Here is a 16,114-nt window from a genome sequence, read left to right as displayed (position 1 = left end):
GGGCCGGCAGGAGGAATTAAACTCCGGAGTGAGCCTTGTTGCCAGGCGGGCGCGGTGACAGCGTCTGGGTTTCGCTCGCGGTGATTCAAAAGCTCTGTCAGTGCTGGGCCTGCGGAGGGTTCAGCCCTTCCCTGGACAAAAAAAAAAAAAAGGGATGATTCAAACACCCGGCGGTGTTTGGAGTTGTTCCTAGCTGGAAGCTGGGGAATCCTGTTCCTTCAGAAAGCTGTCGCTTCCTGTTCCTGAGTTAAGGGAAGTACTGCTGTGTCCCTTAAAAATTGCAGTTAGAATTTGGAGGTTTGTAGCTGAGTAATGCCATCATGTAATGGTACAAAACATTTGTGTTGTTTAAACCAGTTTTCGTCATCAGTGCATGAGGAGTTACAGCCTCGGTCCTTCCCTCATCCCGTGTTTGTCAGAGGAAGCCACAACACACCAACTTTTGCTGTTTGGGTTCATACATTTGATGTGTTTATGCCTGTATGTTGCCTTAAATCAAAAGGATGTTCAGAAATCGGTATCTTTTCCTCTTACTCATTTTATTATTTCTGTACCAGGTGTGTCTCATCCCTCAATGAGGAATCGACTACAACCTCTGGACCAAACACTGTGTCCAAAAAACTCAAAAGCTTGAGAGTGACTGTAAGTAACTTTACCTGGGCTGACAAAATCCTTTTTGCCAGAATCAGATTAGTGCTGCTGGTGGATTTGTGTAAGATTTGCAATTGCATTATGCCATTACATCAACTGAGGCATTGAGCTCCGAGATGATGACTTGAACCTTATGTCTATAGGCTTTTCTGTGTTGTGTCAGGTATTGGTTAAGGTGTTTTTCTGGAGATTAAAGAAATGCTGTGACCCAAAGGCTTTTAAGGGTTTTTTTGCTTCAAAAAGACACTTAAGCATGTATGAAGGAGTTTACAGTTCAGAGTTCCAGGATGGAGTAGTCTGATGGTTTCTTGTTGATTTTTCTTAATCGTTAAATTTATTGTCCTCTCCCCTTTGAATTTCTCTTTGTAATCAGATTTTGCTGGTTGTGGGAATCCTTGATTTGCTTGCTTGCTTTAAGAACTTGATCTCCAATGACTCTTAGGGACACCTAGTATCAATCCAGCTGTGTTTGCTCTTCAATAACCAGGTTAAAAGCAGAAAATACTTGAAGCAGAGGAATTGTTTATGTTATTCCTAGCTTTGCAGAAAAGTAGTGTGCAGTTCAAAATGGCAGATGCTACTGAAAGAAAGCTCAAATGTTAACCAAGGTTGGCCGTTGTTCCTCTCTGGCACAGAGGGAAATGTTGTTATTTCCAGTTTCCTTATTCACAGGTTTCCCTTCATTGTATTTCCCTTTCCCGTTTGTGGGAGAAGAGCCATGAAGAACCGTTCCTCATCTCCCCCTTTGCACGTCCATGTGGATGAAAACACCCCTGTCCATGTCCATATTAAAAAGGGGCAGAAAACCACACCTGCACAATGCCAGGTAGGAGCGTGTACCTGGTTGTTTGTAAGGGCTGCAAAGAGGAAGGTGAATGGCCTTAGAAGCATCACAAAATCTTCCAGGTCTGTTTTGCTGTTGTGCTAGAATTGTAAGACTTGAATTCATATCCAGTGGTGAATTTGCAGTGACACATTTTCTGTGTTTGAGATGATTTCAGTATGATATAGAATGTATTGTTACTTTCCATGTTCTTGTGAGAAGTGTTGTTTCCAATGTGATATAGTTTGGAGGAGGTTTGTTTTTCCTTTTATTTCCTGGATTTGTGTCCTGATAATGTTATTTCTTTGGCTGTGTTCCTATTTTTGTAGGAAAGGTTTGGGGAGAGGTAATACTTAGGCATTTCAAATAGCATCTTGATTGTATTAAAAAAAATGTGCTTAGAAAAAGAGTCTGGATTCAAACCATCTTCTAGCACTAAGCACCTTTATCTGTCCACTGAGTTCTGCAACAAAGAGAATCTCTTCCCATCCTTATCCACAGGAGGTAGAAGGCAGTACTGAAGTTGAGGTTCCAGCTATCCCATATCCTCCTTTGTAGCTGAGTATTTATGGAAAGTTGTTCTAAAAAGGTGCTGGAAGTTGCTAGCTCATTTTTCCTTATCTGCAGACATCCTGCTCTAAGTCCTCTGTTTGTTTTGTGTTTGTTGCTAGTGGCAAATTTCATAATGGGATGAAATGACAGTGAAATCTATGACTCCTGTTAAATAATTACTGGTAGGAAATGTTTAGAATGCCTGATTTTTCTCCAAGGTTAGAATTGTGTAAAAACACTTTATTTTTGCTTCAGTCAGAGCCGCTCGAGTTCAATACAAATAAATGTTGGTCTGATCGTTGACTGGGGAGTGGGGAAAACACTTCAGGGGCTTTCCACGATCAATGGTGGTGTCAAATGATACAGCTGCTCTTTTGTGAGATAAATCTGGGATGAAGAAGGGATCTCCCAGGCATCTCTCATGTCCTACCTCCAGCCATGCTCTCAGCTGAGTGCACAGTAATCTTTCCTTCTGGCTGATGTCACCTTCCTCTGGTGGCTGCTGCCTCATCTCACCTGATGCATCCTGTGAAATACTATTGATATTTTTATGTGAATGATCTTTCATTTGGTTTTGCAGCACTAAAAACTGTGAATTGTTCTTTAAAAGTCTGTAATTTATTTTATTTTCTCCTTCTTTAGCAGAAGCAGAAACCAAGAAAAGGGGATGGTGTGCGAGCCGTCCGGGTGAAAACTAAGGCCCCATGGATGCCCCCAGGCAAAGCACGTGCCCGTGATACCACCTTGAAATGGGAGGTACAGCTGGTTTTGCTCTTTAAAACAAACTTTCAGGTTTATCTGAGAATGAAGAGAGCAGTTGTGTAGTGAGAGAGCTGGGCAGATCTGAAAGGAGGCTGCTGTGACCTACCAGCTCTTTAAAGTGTCTTCTATAAATCCTTTTCACTTTTTAATATAGAAAAACTGGGAATTAGTCACCAGCCTGTGGCCATATTGTGCTTTTCTGGCTCTAGAAACCAGACACATTTATTTCTTTATTGTAGTTTTATTAGTGCCCTTCAAATCTCATGTGGAGGCTCAGTGAGGGCCTGCTGGTCTCAGTCTCCTCAAAAGCACAGAGCATTTGTGTAGCGTTGTGTAATATTTTCTTTCTCATGGGTTGATGGTTTTGCCTGTTGTATTCCTGGCATGTCTTAGATGAAGATTTGAGCTTTGACTAGTTTTTCTTCTTTCTCTGTTGTACTCTTTCTGCATTCTTGAGCTTTCCCACATGGAAATGGAAGAGCTGTTTACAAGTGGTTTTTTTCTTTACTACCCTCGCTGCAGTGATGTTGACCTGGTCTTTAGTTTTGGCCAAGTTAGGTTTAGAATACTATTTAAAATACTGTCTTAAATACTATTTCTAATGTTACACTAAAAGAATGATACCCTTTATTTTCTGCCAGGAATCAAGTCAACGCCTCGAAGTCACACCAGATTCCGAAAGAATGCAGTCGGTGCTGCGCCTGAGCGACCTCTCCACGGACGACGACGATGCCGCTTGCTCCAAAATGAACAAGTATGAAAAGAAGATAGACAGCCTGATGAACATGGTGGGAACGCTGAAGAAAGAGGTGAGGAGACAGTGTAAAGACCTGCTGACTTGGCTGTGCAGCTGATCCTTTGACAAGAGGAGGCTGGAGTCAAGTCTTGGTTCAATGGAAGGCTCCCCAGGCTGTTGGTGGCTTGCTGTAAAACCAAAAATCCATCTGAATTGTTTAGAAGGGCTGAGCTGTCCTAGTGAGAAATGCCCTAAGCTGCACTATGAAACATTTCAAAACATTATTCGTTTAATAATAACTGTGCTTTAGTTTCCAAATAATCTCTCTTTTGCCCAAGCCCAAAATCTGCAAACTGGTCACTCCAGAAAGTGAAAAATATGATGTGTTGATGTTTTATTGTCAGAAAACCCCCTTATTCAACAAGATTGTTTCTTCTGATGCTGTTTCAAAATGTGCAACCCAGTGATGTGTTTTCCAGATAAACAGGCTCTTATGTACTTGTACCACTTAAAAACGGGTAGGGGATGTTACCAGGTCTCATAAAATGTGTTCTGGTGGGGGCAAACTGCATTTTTAGCTTCAAGTTAACCCTGAGGGTAGCAAATCTTGGGTTATTATTTTACTCAAAACTATGTGAAGTTCAAATCAGTGAACAAGAAATCCTAAGAATAGGATTTGAGTCAAGTAGATTCTTACATCAAGCGTTTTCCATTTTATTTATGCTACAGAATTTAATGGAATTACTTGCATGATGGTAAAACAAAAATCAATTTTAGATCATAGAATCATTAAGGCTGGAAAAGACCTCCAAGATCGAGTCCAACCTTTGACTGATCACCCCTTGTCAACCAGACCAGAGCACTCAGTGCCACATCCAGTTGCTCCTTGAACACCTCCAGGGATGGTGACTCCACCGCCTCCCTGGGCAGCCCCTTCCAATACCTGACAACTCTTTCAGTGAAGAAATTCATCCTGATGTCCAACCTGAACCTCCCCTGGCACAGCTTGAGGCCATTTCCTCTTGTCCTGTCACTTGTTACCTGGGAGAAGATACTTTTTTGTAATATACTTTCCATAAGTTAATTGAATCTAAAAGGTTCATTATTTGGGATGTGGATTCTGTGTATCGCTTCAAAAGCACCTGGTTTAAGTTTTGTTTCAATATCTTCAGGTCAAGCTGCAGAAAATGGAGGAACAGGATCAAATGACAAAGCGTCTCCTGGAGGAGCAGAAGGAAGAGCTGAACGAGGTCACACAAGAACTGGTGGAAACAGAACACGAGAACACGCGGCTCAGGCGCAACATCGAGCGCATAAAGGAGGAGAAGGACCTGACTCTGTAAGAAAGCTCCTGTTCTCACTGTTCCTGCACTTGTGGCACTCACAGGGCACCTCCCTTTGATGCTGACATGATCTGAGGTCGTAGTTGCTGCTGATGCACTCTGATTTTTTTGTCACCTTTGAGAAAGGGATCTCCAGATTGCAGTAGCTGCAGAGAAGGGCTCTGGCATGAATTTTGGAATGGAAAAAAACACTCTGAGAGGAACCTGAGAGAGTTGGCTTGTATGGCCTATTGGAGGGTCATCCTAGCTCTGCAATTAGTATTTTGAAAGTTAAGAGATTCTGTTTGAACCACTAGGAGAATAATAAATTTATAAACATGGAGCTGAAAACTAGAAGAGAATTTTTGACTTTTATGAAAATCATGCAGAGACAGGAATGACAGACCTTGAGAGGACTGAACCATGGGGTTTTTTCTTGGTGACCCTGAAGGTCTGAAAGTGTGACATTTTTGCACCTGCTTTGTATCTAAAGAATTGGGGAAGTTTGTGTCTCCAGGGGGACACTAGTGTTTTAAGAAAGTTAGTTTTATTTTTTCCTTAAGAAAGATCACTTGGAAGTTAATACTGTGTATTCCTTTTTCAGAAAGCTCTGTGAATGCTTCTGAGATTACAAGCCCTGGCTAAAAACTTTGAGCTCTATATCTTGGTGTGCTTTTCTATTTCATGTTCAACCCTTTGGAGTCTTATTTCTGATGTGGCCCAAGTGCCCAGGAAAAGCACAGCATTGTGTTTTGGGTTTAGTAGTGTGTGCAGGCTTTGGTATAAGCCTGATTTGTCCCCTCTAAATTCCTGTTTCATGGCTCTGATCCTGGGAAGCTCCTTGTGTCTGCTTACTGCCTTCTTTCAAAAAAACTTCCACGCTGAAAGAGGGTAAATCTTAGGTAGTCTGTGTTTAGAGCTTTTATCCTCTGATTCAGGGGGTTTTATGGGCTTTAACCCAATCAACTGTTTATCAATAGTGGCTGGTACAGCTGCCAAAGCTTCTTGTTTCTCTGATGGCTGAATTCTCCTTGCAGGCTACAGAAAGAGTGCTTGCAGCAGGAGAAGGAGTGTTTGATGTCCAAGCTGAGTGATGCAGAAAGAGATGGAGCAGCAGCTGCCAGGCAGATCCATGCCCTGAAAAATACCATTGGGAGACTCAACATTGTAGGTGTCGTCCTTTTTCTTGCCTTTACTACGTTTTATCCTGTTATATAGTTGTCTTAAAAATGTAATGATGAAGCAAAATGTAAGGAAAAGTGGAGGGATTTAACATCCTTATGGTGTTTGCTAGTTTGGTTTGGAAGTTTCCTTGCAGCACCTTCTGCACACATGGTGCTGACTGTTGCACTGCTCATGCTGGTATTGGCTTAATGCACTTATTCCATGTAAACATTTATTTCCCTTTGTTTTTGTGCACTTTGTATGTTTGGGGGGGGGTTAGGTTTTGTTTCTGTTTTGATTGTTTGGTTGGTTTGTTTATTTGGGGTTTTGTTGGTTTTTCCTCCAGGAGAAACACATGAGCACCACTGACATTAGTGCTCTGACGAGACAAAAAGAGCTTCTGCTCCAGAAGTTGAGCACCTTTGAAGAAACCAACCGGACACTCCGAGAGCTCCTGGCAGAGCAGCAGAACCGGGAGGTGAGCACCTGGCTCATCACAGGAGGCTCTGTTGTCTCGTGGCTGAAAGGGAATTTTGAGTTTGAAAGCTTTTTAATTCTTTTTCCCATCCCTGCTGTTGACCCTGTCAACCTATAAATGTTGAATAGGGGTTTTTTTTGATTTTTTTTTCTCTTTATCATGCTTCACAGAGTAAGACTGACTTTTCTCCTATGAGGATGTTAGAGCCTCTGAGTTTTTGTATTAAAAGTTTCAGGTACTGCTGTGTTGCCAGCTCTGTCTCCTCTGGATCCAGCTGTATCTGCTGATCCTGCTGGTCTCAAATGTTTCTGCTGCACTTGCATTGCTTGGAGAATGAGGACTTGATGTGACCTCAGCTAATGGGAGCCTAAGGATATTCAGAACTTTATTTTGGTAGACTCTGAGAGCAATAACAGAGACATTGTAAACTATTCTGTGCTGCTCCTACAGAACAACTCTGTATTGCTTATAAGAGCAATGCAGAAATGAAATTACTATTCTTTGTGTCTTTTATATTCCATTTCAGCAAAAGCAGGCTGATGGTGACAGTTATCTCAGCCACCAGTGAGGCTGGATAAAAGGTCTGAATTCTTCCACATGACTGTCCCTGAGTGGTGGGAGAGTTCAGAAAGATCTTCCATTGCCATCATGCTTTGTATTTTAACCTTTGATGGAGAAGTGGAAAAGCTTTCTGACATGGATAATGATACATTAAATATTTAGCATATTTGATGCTTCAGGATATCTCCTAAGAATTACTGCTGTAGCTGGGAGGAAATGGTTGATTTGCCCAATTCCATTTAAAGAATCTGTATAAAATTTTTTTAGTTAACAATTTTTCCCATGTGTTTCTTTTGTAGAAAGAGAACCAGAAGATCCTGGATCGACAAGCAGTGCTGCTGAAAAGACTGGCTGAGTCAGATGCAGAGAACATGGTAAGCACACCACACTCTTTTTTTTTTTCGTTTTTAATTATAAAGCAGAGAGATCTAAAATGACAAACCATTCTTTGTCTTGTGTTTGGCTGTCAAATCTTACAGTAGTGCCTTTTAGACCAGTAAAAACTTATTTTAGCTTTGGTGATAATCAGAGCTACTACATTTCTCCTCTGATTAACAATCTGCATTTCAAAGTGGATAGATTTTCATTGCCTTTGAAATATGGAGCTTAGAGTGGGGACAGCTTTTTGTGTCAGCTTCTGTCACTGAATGAGTGAGTGACCCTGTGCCAGTTTTTATTCATTTCTTTATTTGTGAACTGAGACCAGAGTTTGTTTATTTATTGCCAGAAGTTATAAAACCTGCTGTGAGACATAGGTAATGCCCTTTTCAGTCTGTGGAGTGTGTGTCCTGTCAGATCCTTTCTTGACTGGGTATCCTATACCCTGTTACACATATATATGTGTATCCCTCTTGATTCCTGCTTGAGGAGAATGCAGCCTGTTTTTCTGGGGATGAGGATGCTGTTGTTGTGGATACCAGGCAGTGCCATGGATTAGAGGGCCTTGGGAAGGAGGCAGTTACAGCTCTTGCCTTCCACCTGCCATCCTAAATGAGTTTGTTACTGAACATCTGAATGGTGTTTGTTTTTCCAGCAACTTCAAATCAAGCTTCAGGAGAAAGAAAAAGAAGTGGACAGCCTCACCCTTCAGATACAGGCAGAAAAGGTAGTTTCCTTTTTCTGTTTGTCCTTCTCTTCACCACATTCCAGTTCTGTAGAACCACAGACAGTCCAAAATATGGGGTTGTGTTTGCAGACTTACTTTTTAACAGATCAGATGACTGGCTTGCTTATAAAAATAGACAGACAGATGCCAACTCCCACACAGTTGTGGGCTCCATATTCTGCTAATAAGACACCTGTCACAAGGATGGATATGTAGAATTCCCTTTGGGCTTGGGCTCTGAATTGCCATTCTGTTTAAGGTCCTGTTGATTCCCAATGACAAAATCCAGTCTGTTCCTCTGGTTAGGAAGTAAAAGGGGAGTGCCATGGAAGAGATCAAATATGAAGAATATTTTACCCTAGAACGTGTCTTTCAGGCCAGTCATTCACATCTGTTGTAGAATAAATGGCTGCTCATTTGTTCCCCATTTGTTGGACTAAGAGAGCTGTGAGGGTCCCTCTGAGGAAAGTGGAGGTGGCTGGAGACCATTCAGTGAAGAAATCTGAGGCTATGGCATATTGTGAAGTGTTTCTTCTATTAGGTGTGTTTCTTGTTCCTTCTTATCTAGGATCAGGCAAGGAAAGTTGCTGAACTCACCAAAACTTTGGAGAATGTGAAAGCCCATTTTCAAGCCCAGCTGCGAAGCAAAGAATCTGAGAACAACCGTCTGGTTACACATCTCCGGGTATGTCTGCCCTGCTCCCTGGGGACTGGCTCTTCCTTTTACCCTCTTGAGCTGAATCAACTGACCAGGGAAGTAGCACCAACATCTCACTGGAGTCTGGTTGACTGAAATATTGGCTGATGATGTTTGTGACACTTAACACGCAGCATCGTTTTCCAATTAAATAAGAGAAGAGAAATCTTCTCACCTTTGAGGCATAAGGCAAAATCTTAGCCTTAAGGTCTATATGCATTAATTAGATTTTCTTTTTACTGAGTTAATTACTACATAGTTATTTAAAAGATGGCTTTGGTTTAGTCAAGCATCAAGGCAAATTGAAAACTATTTAATTTGCTTTCTGGGAAAAATGCTGTGCCATGAGTTCCAGTTTGATCACACTCATGCATGTTTTCTATAGTATTAATGAGGAGGAGAAAGTTCCTCGGGTTTATTTTGTTCAGAGTTTTATATTTAACATATCTGTTGGTGTTGGGATGATGTTACGAGGACCATAAATGTGTTAATGGTTTAGAGGAGCTTTAATCTGTTTTAAGTAATAGCTGCATAAAGCAACATTATTATATGCAAACATTTCAATTAATAAAAAGAGTGTTCTCAGGTAGATCTAAAGACTCTTAGACCAGTATTTATTTTTGGTCAGGAGAGGAAATCAGTATTTTAGGGAGCAGCTTATGAAAAAAGGGAAGAGTCTTGTCATAAAAGGAAGACATTATACTGCCATCTCTCAGCATTAGGACAGGATTGTGTAGGTGAAACCTGATTGCAGATACCTCCAGGCTGAAGGCTGGGCATTTGTGCCTGGATCTCACCACCATTCCGAGGAGATTAGTTGCTGCTTTGGCTTTGCAGGTGTGATATGCAGGCGTAATTCCATGTGGTGTGTTTTGTTCCCCCTGCAGAATCTGGAGCGCAATGAAGCTCAGCTCAGGGCAGATTTGGAACTTGTCATGGACCAGCTGAAAGAGCTGAGGAATAAGGGAGATGCTGATAAGGAGGCCCTGAAGAAAGCTGTCCGTGCACAGAAGGAGAGGGCGGAGCGGAGTGAGGAATATGTGCAGAAACTCACTGCCCAGCTGGCAGAAAAGGTACCTCTAAATCAAGGGGAGAGGCCTCCTTTCAGGTCATGCTTCTAAATTCTTGACTTCTAGTAGCAGCCCTGGGGAGATTCTCTGCTTCCAACTAATGAGATTTATTTCTGTCTTCATGCCTTGGCCCATTTATGCCAAGTTTAGAACAAATCCAGTTTGCTCAGCTATCACTGCATGTCCGAAGTTAAGGACATCTCTGTGTATTGTCTGCATATCCCACATCCAGGGAGGTTTTTTGTGCTCTTTTCCTCATGTATTTCCCATGTCTGACAGGACAACTGTATTGCTGAGGCCCGGTCCAATCTCGAGTCCTGGAGGAACCGCTGCAACAAAGCAGTGAAGGACAAGGGTGACCTCGAAATGGAAGTTGTTGGACTGAACAGGTTAGAATAAAATCATTGTGGGGAAGGAAGCATAAGAGGGGCATGAGCTCAAAGTTCAAGGATAATTTAATTGCATTCAATTGAATAATAGCATTGAAATGAATAGTTTAATTGGATTAATTTAACCAAGCAAAACCAGCACTGCCTAAGGGCTAGAGCAGAGTTTGGAGAGGTGGAGAGAGAGATGCGACTTCTGCCACAGCAAAGGCAGAGTCATTAAGGGTTTGCTGACCCTTAAAACTCTGTTCCTTTGCCGTTTTGTAATGCTTTGAAAGAATTAAGGTTATTGTTCTTTTGAGATCTGTTTGAGAAACTTGAATGGAAGATATTAAAAGAGATAAGCAGTATAATTGATGCAAATTTTGTTGTGAAGGTAAATGAATGAGTTAGTATCTCTGCAGTACAGTTGTTGCTGTAGGAAAAAGTAGGTACATGTGAGATGAGAGAGGCACCTCTTTATCCTGTGTATCTTTGAGACAATTCTTTTGAGCTCCAGGGGGAGAACTCCAGTTAAGTTCTAGGAGATATAAAAAGATTGAGGTAGTAGAACAGTGTAATAGGAAATGTGCATACATGACTGGAGGAGGAAGATGAAAGGGTAGGGAAAAGCCATGTTTCTGAAGCTAGTTTTCAAGGGTTAAGAGTCTTATTCTTGTCACTTAAGAATTAATTTTCTCTCTGTGTGGCAGCCGTGTTGCAGACTTGATGGAACAACTGGCAAAACTGGAGGAAAAAATGCGGGATGACAGACAAAATTTGATGGATAAACTGCATCAACAGGCTGGAGAAGCCAATTCTTTAAGAAAGGATAATGAAAGACTAAAGGTCAGTGACTCTGAGGGTTTGAAGATCGAATGGTGGGAGGAAAAGAAGGAGAAATTGTAACAGCTTGCTTGGCTGCTGAGGACAGAGTTGAATTGCACCCATTGCTCCTATTTGGTTTCAAACCAGTTTCATATAACCTGAGTATGACAGGGCAGGTGTGCTGGGAGGAGCCAAAGGAAGTGCACAGTGTGGGAGATCTGTGTTTCTTCCACATTTTGGCTAGGAGTATCTTCTAGCTGGGATCTTAAATCTTGTCCTTACATCTTTGTGCTGATGACCAGGGAACAAACAAAGAGAACAATAATCTCCAGAATGAAAAAAATGGCTGGCATATTTCTCCTCTTTGTCTCTTGTGATCTTGTGAATGACCTACATAATTTTCTTCTTGAAAAGCTAGGAATTTATCAAAATAATTTGTCCCTATACTGGAAATGGAAAGGTTACACGTCCATCCCGAACCCTTGTGCACTGCTGATGTAAATTTGGCAATCCACTGAAGTCTGGACAGTTTTGGCAATTTGCATGGACAAAAGTCTATTTTCTTAGTCTAGACAACATTAGACAGCTCATGTGGCAGGTACTTCAAGCACTCAGTGGAATATGTTTGCTTTTTTTCAGGCTGCTCTTGGCCCAATGGAGGACAAATTGAACCAAGCGCAGATGGAAGTGCAGCAGCTCCAGAACGCTGTCAGGAACTACGAGGGGATGATTGAATCCTACAAAGCACAGGTGGGCATGGCCCTCCACCAGGGCTTAGTCTGTAATTCCTTAACCATCCAAATCGAGCAGTTCTAGTTACTCCAAGGCAGTGCTATATATATAAAACAGATAACTATGTATAAATAGACAGATATATATAACTATGATAGATAAAGTCTGTGGGTTTTTTTGAATTTCCAGGCATTGAAGGCCCGAGAGGAAGCGGATGAACTGGCAGCAAGACTGGAGAGGGCTGAAAAAGAGAGAAAGGCAATAAGGGACGAAATGACCCAGGAGCTTGAACAGGTAACTATTCCTCTAAAGCCATATGTTATAGACATTCATGGATCTTAGTGTTCTGAATGTAGTGAAAAACAGCTGTGAATAGGAAATAAAAGGCTTATTTGGAGTTTGCCTTTTCCATTAGTTTTTTTGGTCTGATGTGACACAGCTGGCTTCAAAAAAAGACCTTGTACTTCCAGTAAAATTGAAGCCCAGTATCTAAAATACTCCTTCTCACACTATCCATAGGGAATGCCACACTCTCAGTGAAAGCCTGTTGGAGTAGGAGAAGACCTTAGGCTTTGAACTCCAACAGTGACCAAACATCCACAGCGTGTCATCACGGTTGTGGACTAACAAAGCTTCATTGAAGTTGAGAAGTTTTCTAGTCTTGACCTTAGGAACATTGGAAAGTTCCTCATGTTTTCTTCTTTGATTACAGACACGGAAGAAGTTCCAGAGCCAGCTTGCTGAACTGGAGAAGCTGCCTGAGATCCTGAAGTACACGGAGACACAGCTGGCACAGTGTCACGAGCAGCTCCAGAGTTACGAGAAGAAGAACACGGACCTGTGTGCCATGATTGCAGATCTCCGTCAGCTGGTAAGGGACTGGCAGAAAGTACCCGTACCAGTGCACACCTCAACTGTGAGACGTACCAGTGCACACCACTGTGAGACCAAGATGAATTTGTGATCACAGCAAGGTTCAAACTTCGTCTCTATTCTCATCTCTTTTTGAAAAGATTAAACGTGCACTGCAAAATAAAGGTGTGTGCCATGTCTTTGTGCAAGAAGTTAATGGCTTTGCTGGTAGCATTCCTTAAGATTTGAAAGGTTTCTCGTGCCCTGGTGAAGCATCTCATTGGGACATGAATAGCTGCAGTGACAGCACTTGCTAATGCCAGCGCTTGCTTCTGTTACTTCCATCCTCTTGTCAGCTTTTCCTCCCGTGGTTTGCTGCTGATGGTGCTGTCCCAACCTTGTTTTCTCACTCTGATTTCATGTTGTTTTCCCAGTCCCTTTTTGGTGTCCCCAGGAAGACTGTAGGTGTTGGAGGACAATTTCAGGCAGGGATGATTTCTACAGCTGTGCCTCAAGACACAGCCCATGATCTCTGTCTGACCACTTTAGTCTGCTTGGTTTGGAATTATAAACCTTCCTGGTGTTTCGGGCTCTGATGCCTTTATGGGTTGCTGGCATGTTTATGGCTGCTGTTCATGTGTGTATGCTTGGCTGTGCTTGCAGGAATTTACAGGCCTGGCTTTTCTTTTGGAAGAGTTTTTCCATACCTTTCAAGACTTTAACTGGAAGCACCAGCAAAATGGATGTTTAGTGCTTTTCTGTCCAGTGTTCCTTTTCTGAAGCTCTCCAGAGATAATGAATTGAGCATGTTTCCTTCTGAGAGCTCATATCTTTTAGGTGGTTGGTCATGTGTGTGTAGTGACTACTCTGTGAAGTAATTCATTCCTGTAATTTTTAGATTGAGCTCCAGGGGGACAAAATGGAGATGACAAGAGAGAGATATCAGTCTGCCCAGGAGGAGAAAAAGCAACTCACCTTGAAGGTGGAGGAGCTAGAAAGGTTAGAAATATTAGGGTCTCTTGCCTTTTTAACCTTTCATTTCCATTGTTTTTACAGGGGATTGAAACAGCTTCAGTCTTGTTCTGGTTCCTCACATGCCTCCAGGATTCTGTGCATTTGCTTATCCCACAAGGATCTCTAATCAGTAGCTGTCTACTGAGAGTTACATGTTTTTGCAGCAGCACCTGTTGTGAATGTTGTTAGACAGGATGATGGCTTAGACAGAGGAGAAAGCAGCTCCTTGTCCAATCTAGCCTGGCAATTTTGAGGTTACTACATATTACAGTATTTCAATATTTTGACCCATGTTTATAAAATACTTTTAGTGACAGTGTCTGAGAAGATGCAGGTATGTGGGTACTCTACAGGTTCTTCAGTCTTAGAAATTTCGATCTGAGGACCAGAGAAGCGTTTCTTGGGGCTCTCACCTTTATGTGGGGAATGGAATCTCTTACCAGAGGAGTCAGGACCTGACAAAAAGGCAGACTGAAACACACTCCATTTAAAATGAATAGGTTTCCTTCCCTTATTGTCTTAAACTAGAAAACTAGAGACCACGAATGCCCAGAACATAGAATTCCTTCAGGTCATAGCAAAGCGTGAGGAGTCGATCCACCAGTGCCAGCTGCGGTTGGAGGAGAAGACCCGGGAGTGCAGCTCCTTGGCACGGCAGCTGGAGATGGCCATTGATGATGCCAAAAAACAAGTGAGTAGTTCCTCCTGTTTGGAAATTCACCCAAAGGTACCCAGGCTGTGAAAGGGGAACAGCGAGAATGCTGAAAGTATCTCCTCAGCTTATAACCAAAACCATTAGAATCATTGTGTTCAGTGAAATACAAATAATGTGCTAGTGCTGTTTGTCAGCACTTAAAAGGTTGAAAAACTTAGTTTGCAGTAGGAAGGAGAAAAGCACGAGGCTGAGCTGCTGTTTGTGTATGAGTATGTGTCAGTTAAGCTTTATAGGGCTTTTGTGGGCAATGGGGTAGGAAAAAACATTCTTGCATAGCCAGCCCTTTAACAGTTATTGTTGTATGTAGGTGGAACAAACTCGAGAACGAGCAGTCTCTAGGGAGAGGGCAACCCAGTCCAAGCTGTTGGATTTGGAGACCCAGCTGAGTCGGACTAAAACGGACCTGAACCAGTTGCGTCGGAGCAAAGAGGATGTGAGTGACCTGTGGGGGATATTCCTGGTGTGCTGGTGGTGTCCTGGCAGCCACTGGAGTCCATAAACCAAGTCCTCTGGATGTGCTGCAGAGGTCATGCAGAGCTGTGCCTGAATGTGACATGCTGATGTGTGTGTCCATGACAGATGTGTGACAGGACATGCCTGCTGTGTCACTGATTCAGGAGCATGCAATAAGTGATGGGCAAATGAGAGTACAATAGCCTGAATGAACCTGATGTAAAGTTATGTGTGTGCAAGAGAAGAATCAGACCTTCCTTATGTTCAAATGAGATTTGCACCAGGTATCATGGACAGATTTCAACTTCATTTTGGTTACCTGAGAGAGAATGCAATTTCTCTTCTAGAGGAAAGGATTTTCTCTAGAAGAAAGGCTGGGAATCTGTCATAATTCCTATTTACCCTGCTTGCTTGCTTGAGTTTTACTTGGAGTTGTGTTGGCTCATGGATCAGGTCAAGTTGCTTTTCAGAAAAGAGTTCCCCATAACTACAGCTAATGAGTTTTAAAAGCCCAACTGATTAGCCACGTTGTCTCCTGTTTTTATCAGCATGTTGCTGAATGGAGTTGGAAATGAGCAGAACGAATTATAAATATCACAGCTCCATCTATGGCAATGCCATCCCCTGCTGTGCTAATTCTGGCTCTCCTTAGCATTTTGGGGGAGCAGTTTAACGTGAGCAGGGTGGATGTTGCTGTCTCTCAGGCTGTGCATTGTGCTCCTCTGTGTAGGCCCAGCGCCGGTACGAAAGCCGCCTCCAGGACCTGAAGGATCGGCTGGAGCAGTCGGAGAGCACCAACCGGAGCATGCAGAACTATGTCCAGTTCCTCAAGTCTTCCTATGACAACGTTTTTAGGGAAGGTGCCGTGCTGAGCTTCCCCGGCCGCTCTCGCTCTCCTCTCTGAGGGCAACGCTCCCCTTGCACCTCTTCCAAGCACAGAAGGAATGTTGTTTCAAAGCCATATTGAGACAGAAATCAGGATGGTATTCCAGGGTCACTGTCAGGAGACCTCCTAGCAGCATGAGACAGTATAATGATGGTGGCACCTGACCAAAACGGGGGGTATCAGCAATACCGGTTTGGCATTGGAGGTTGGTGTTACACCATCAACTGAGCCCCAAAACCAAGTGGTTTTGCAGAAGATGGAAAAGATCGTTTTCATCCTGTAAGGAACTGATGCTTTCAGCTCTTGAAACCTGTCAGAGATTTGTTGAGCATGTTAATTTTTATAAGA

General features: G+C 42.5%; 1 protein-coding gene across 1 annotated transcript; it reads left to right on the top strand.

Moving 5' to 3' along the window:
- The first annotated feature begins 1,323 nt into the window (after nucleotides 1-1,323).
- Nucleotides 1,324-15,838, top strand: ODF2 (outer dense fiber of sperm tails 2). Its single transcript, XM_008919426.3, has 19 exons — nucleotides 1,324-1,477; nucleotides 2,669-2,782; nucleotides 3,430-3,597; nucleotides 4,697-4,863; nucleotides 5,884-6,013; nucleotides 6,357-6,488; nucleotides 7,349-7,423; nucleotides 8,083-8,154; nucleotides 8,723-8,839; nucleotides 9,739-9,924; nucleotides 10,201-10,310; nucleotides 11,000-11,135; nucleotides 11,754-11,864; nucleotides 12,036-12,140; nucleotides 12,559-12,717; nucleotides 13,597-13,697; nucleotides 14,241-14,403; nucleotides 14,735-14,860; nucleotides 15,611-15,838. The coding sequence occupies exons 1-19, from the start codon at nucleotides 1,370-1,372 to the stop codon at nucleotides 15,782-15,784; spliced, it is 2,454 nt and encodes an 817-aa protein (XP_008917674.2). The 5' UTR covers nucleotides 1,324-1,369; the 3' UTR covers nucleotides 15,785-15,838.
- Nucleotides 15,839-16,114: the final 276 nt, after the last annotated feature.

This window comes from Manacus vitellinus, unplaced genomic scaffold (genome assembly GCF_001715985.3).
Source record: "Manacus vitellinus isolate BGI_N305 unplaced genomic scaffold, ASM171598v3 scaffold_27_pilon, whole genome shotgun sequence".
Classification (NCBI taxonomy): Eukaryota; Metazoa; Chordata; class Aves; order Passeriformes; family Pipridae; genus Manacus; species Manacus vitellinus.
Note: the sequence above shows the minus strand (reverse complement) of the source record. Positions and strands in the feature narration are given on the sequence as shown.

What these genes read in the sequence shown, in the direction of transcription:
- ODF2 (XM_008919426.3), top strand. Translation starts at nt 1,370, where the DNA reads ATGAAGAACCGTTCCTCATCTCCCCCTTTGCACGTCCATGTGGATGAA. An exon ending in TTCAGATACAGGCAGAAAAG is followed by an intron (nt 8,155 to 8,722) that starts GTAGTTTCCTTT and finishes CTTCTTATCTAG; the next exon opens with GATCAGGCAAGGAAAGTTGC. An exon ending in AAGGTGGAGGAGCTAGAAAG is followed by an intron (nt 13,698 to 14,240) that starts GTTAGAAATATT and finishes GTCTTAAACTAG; the next exon opens with AAAACTAGAGACCACGAATG.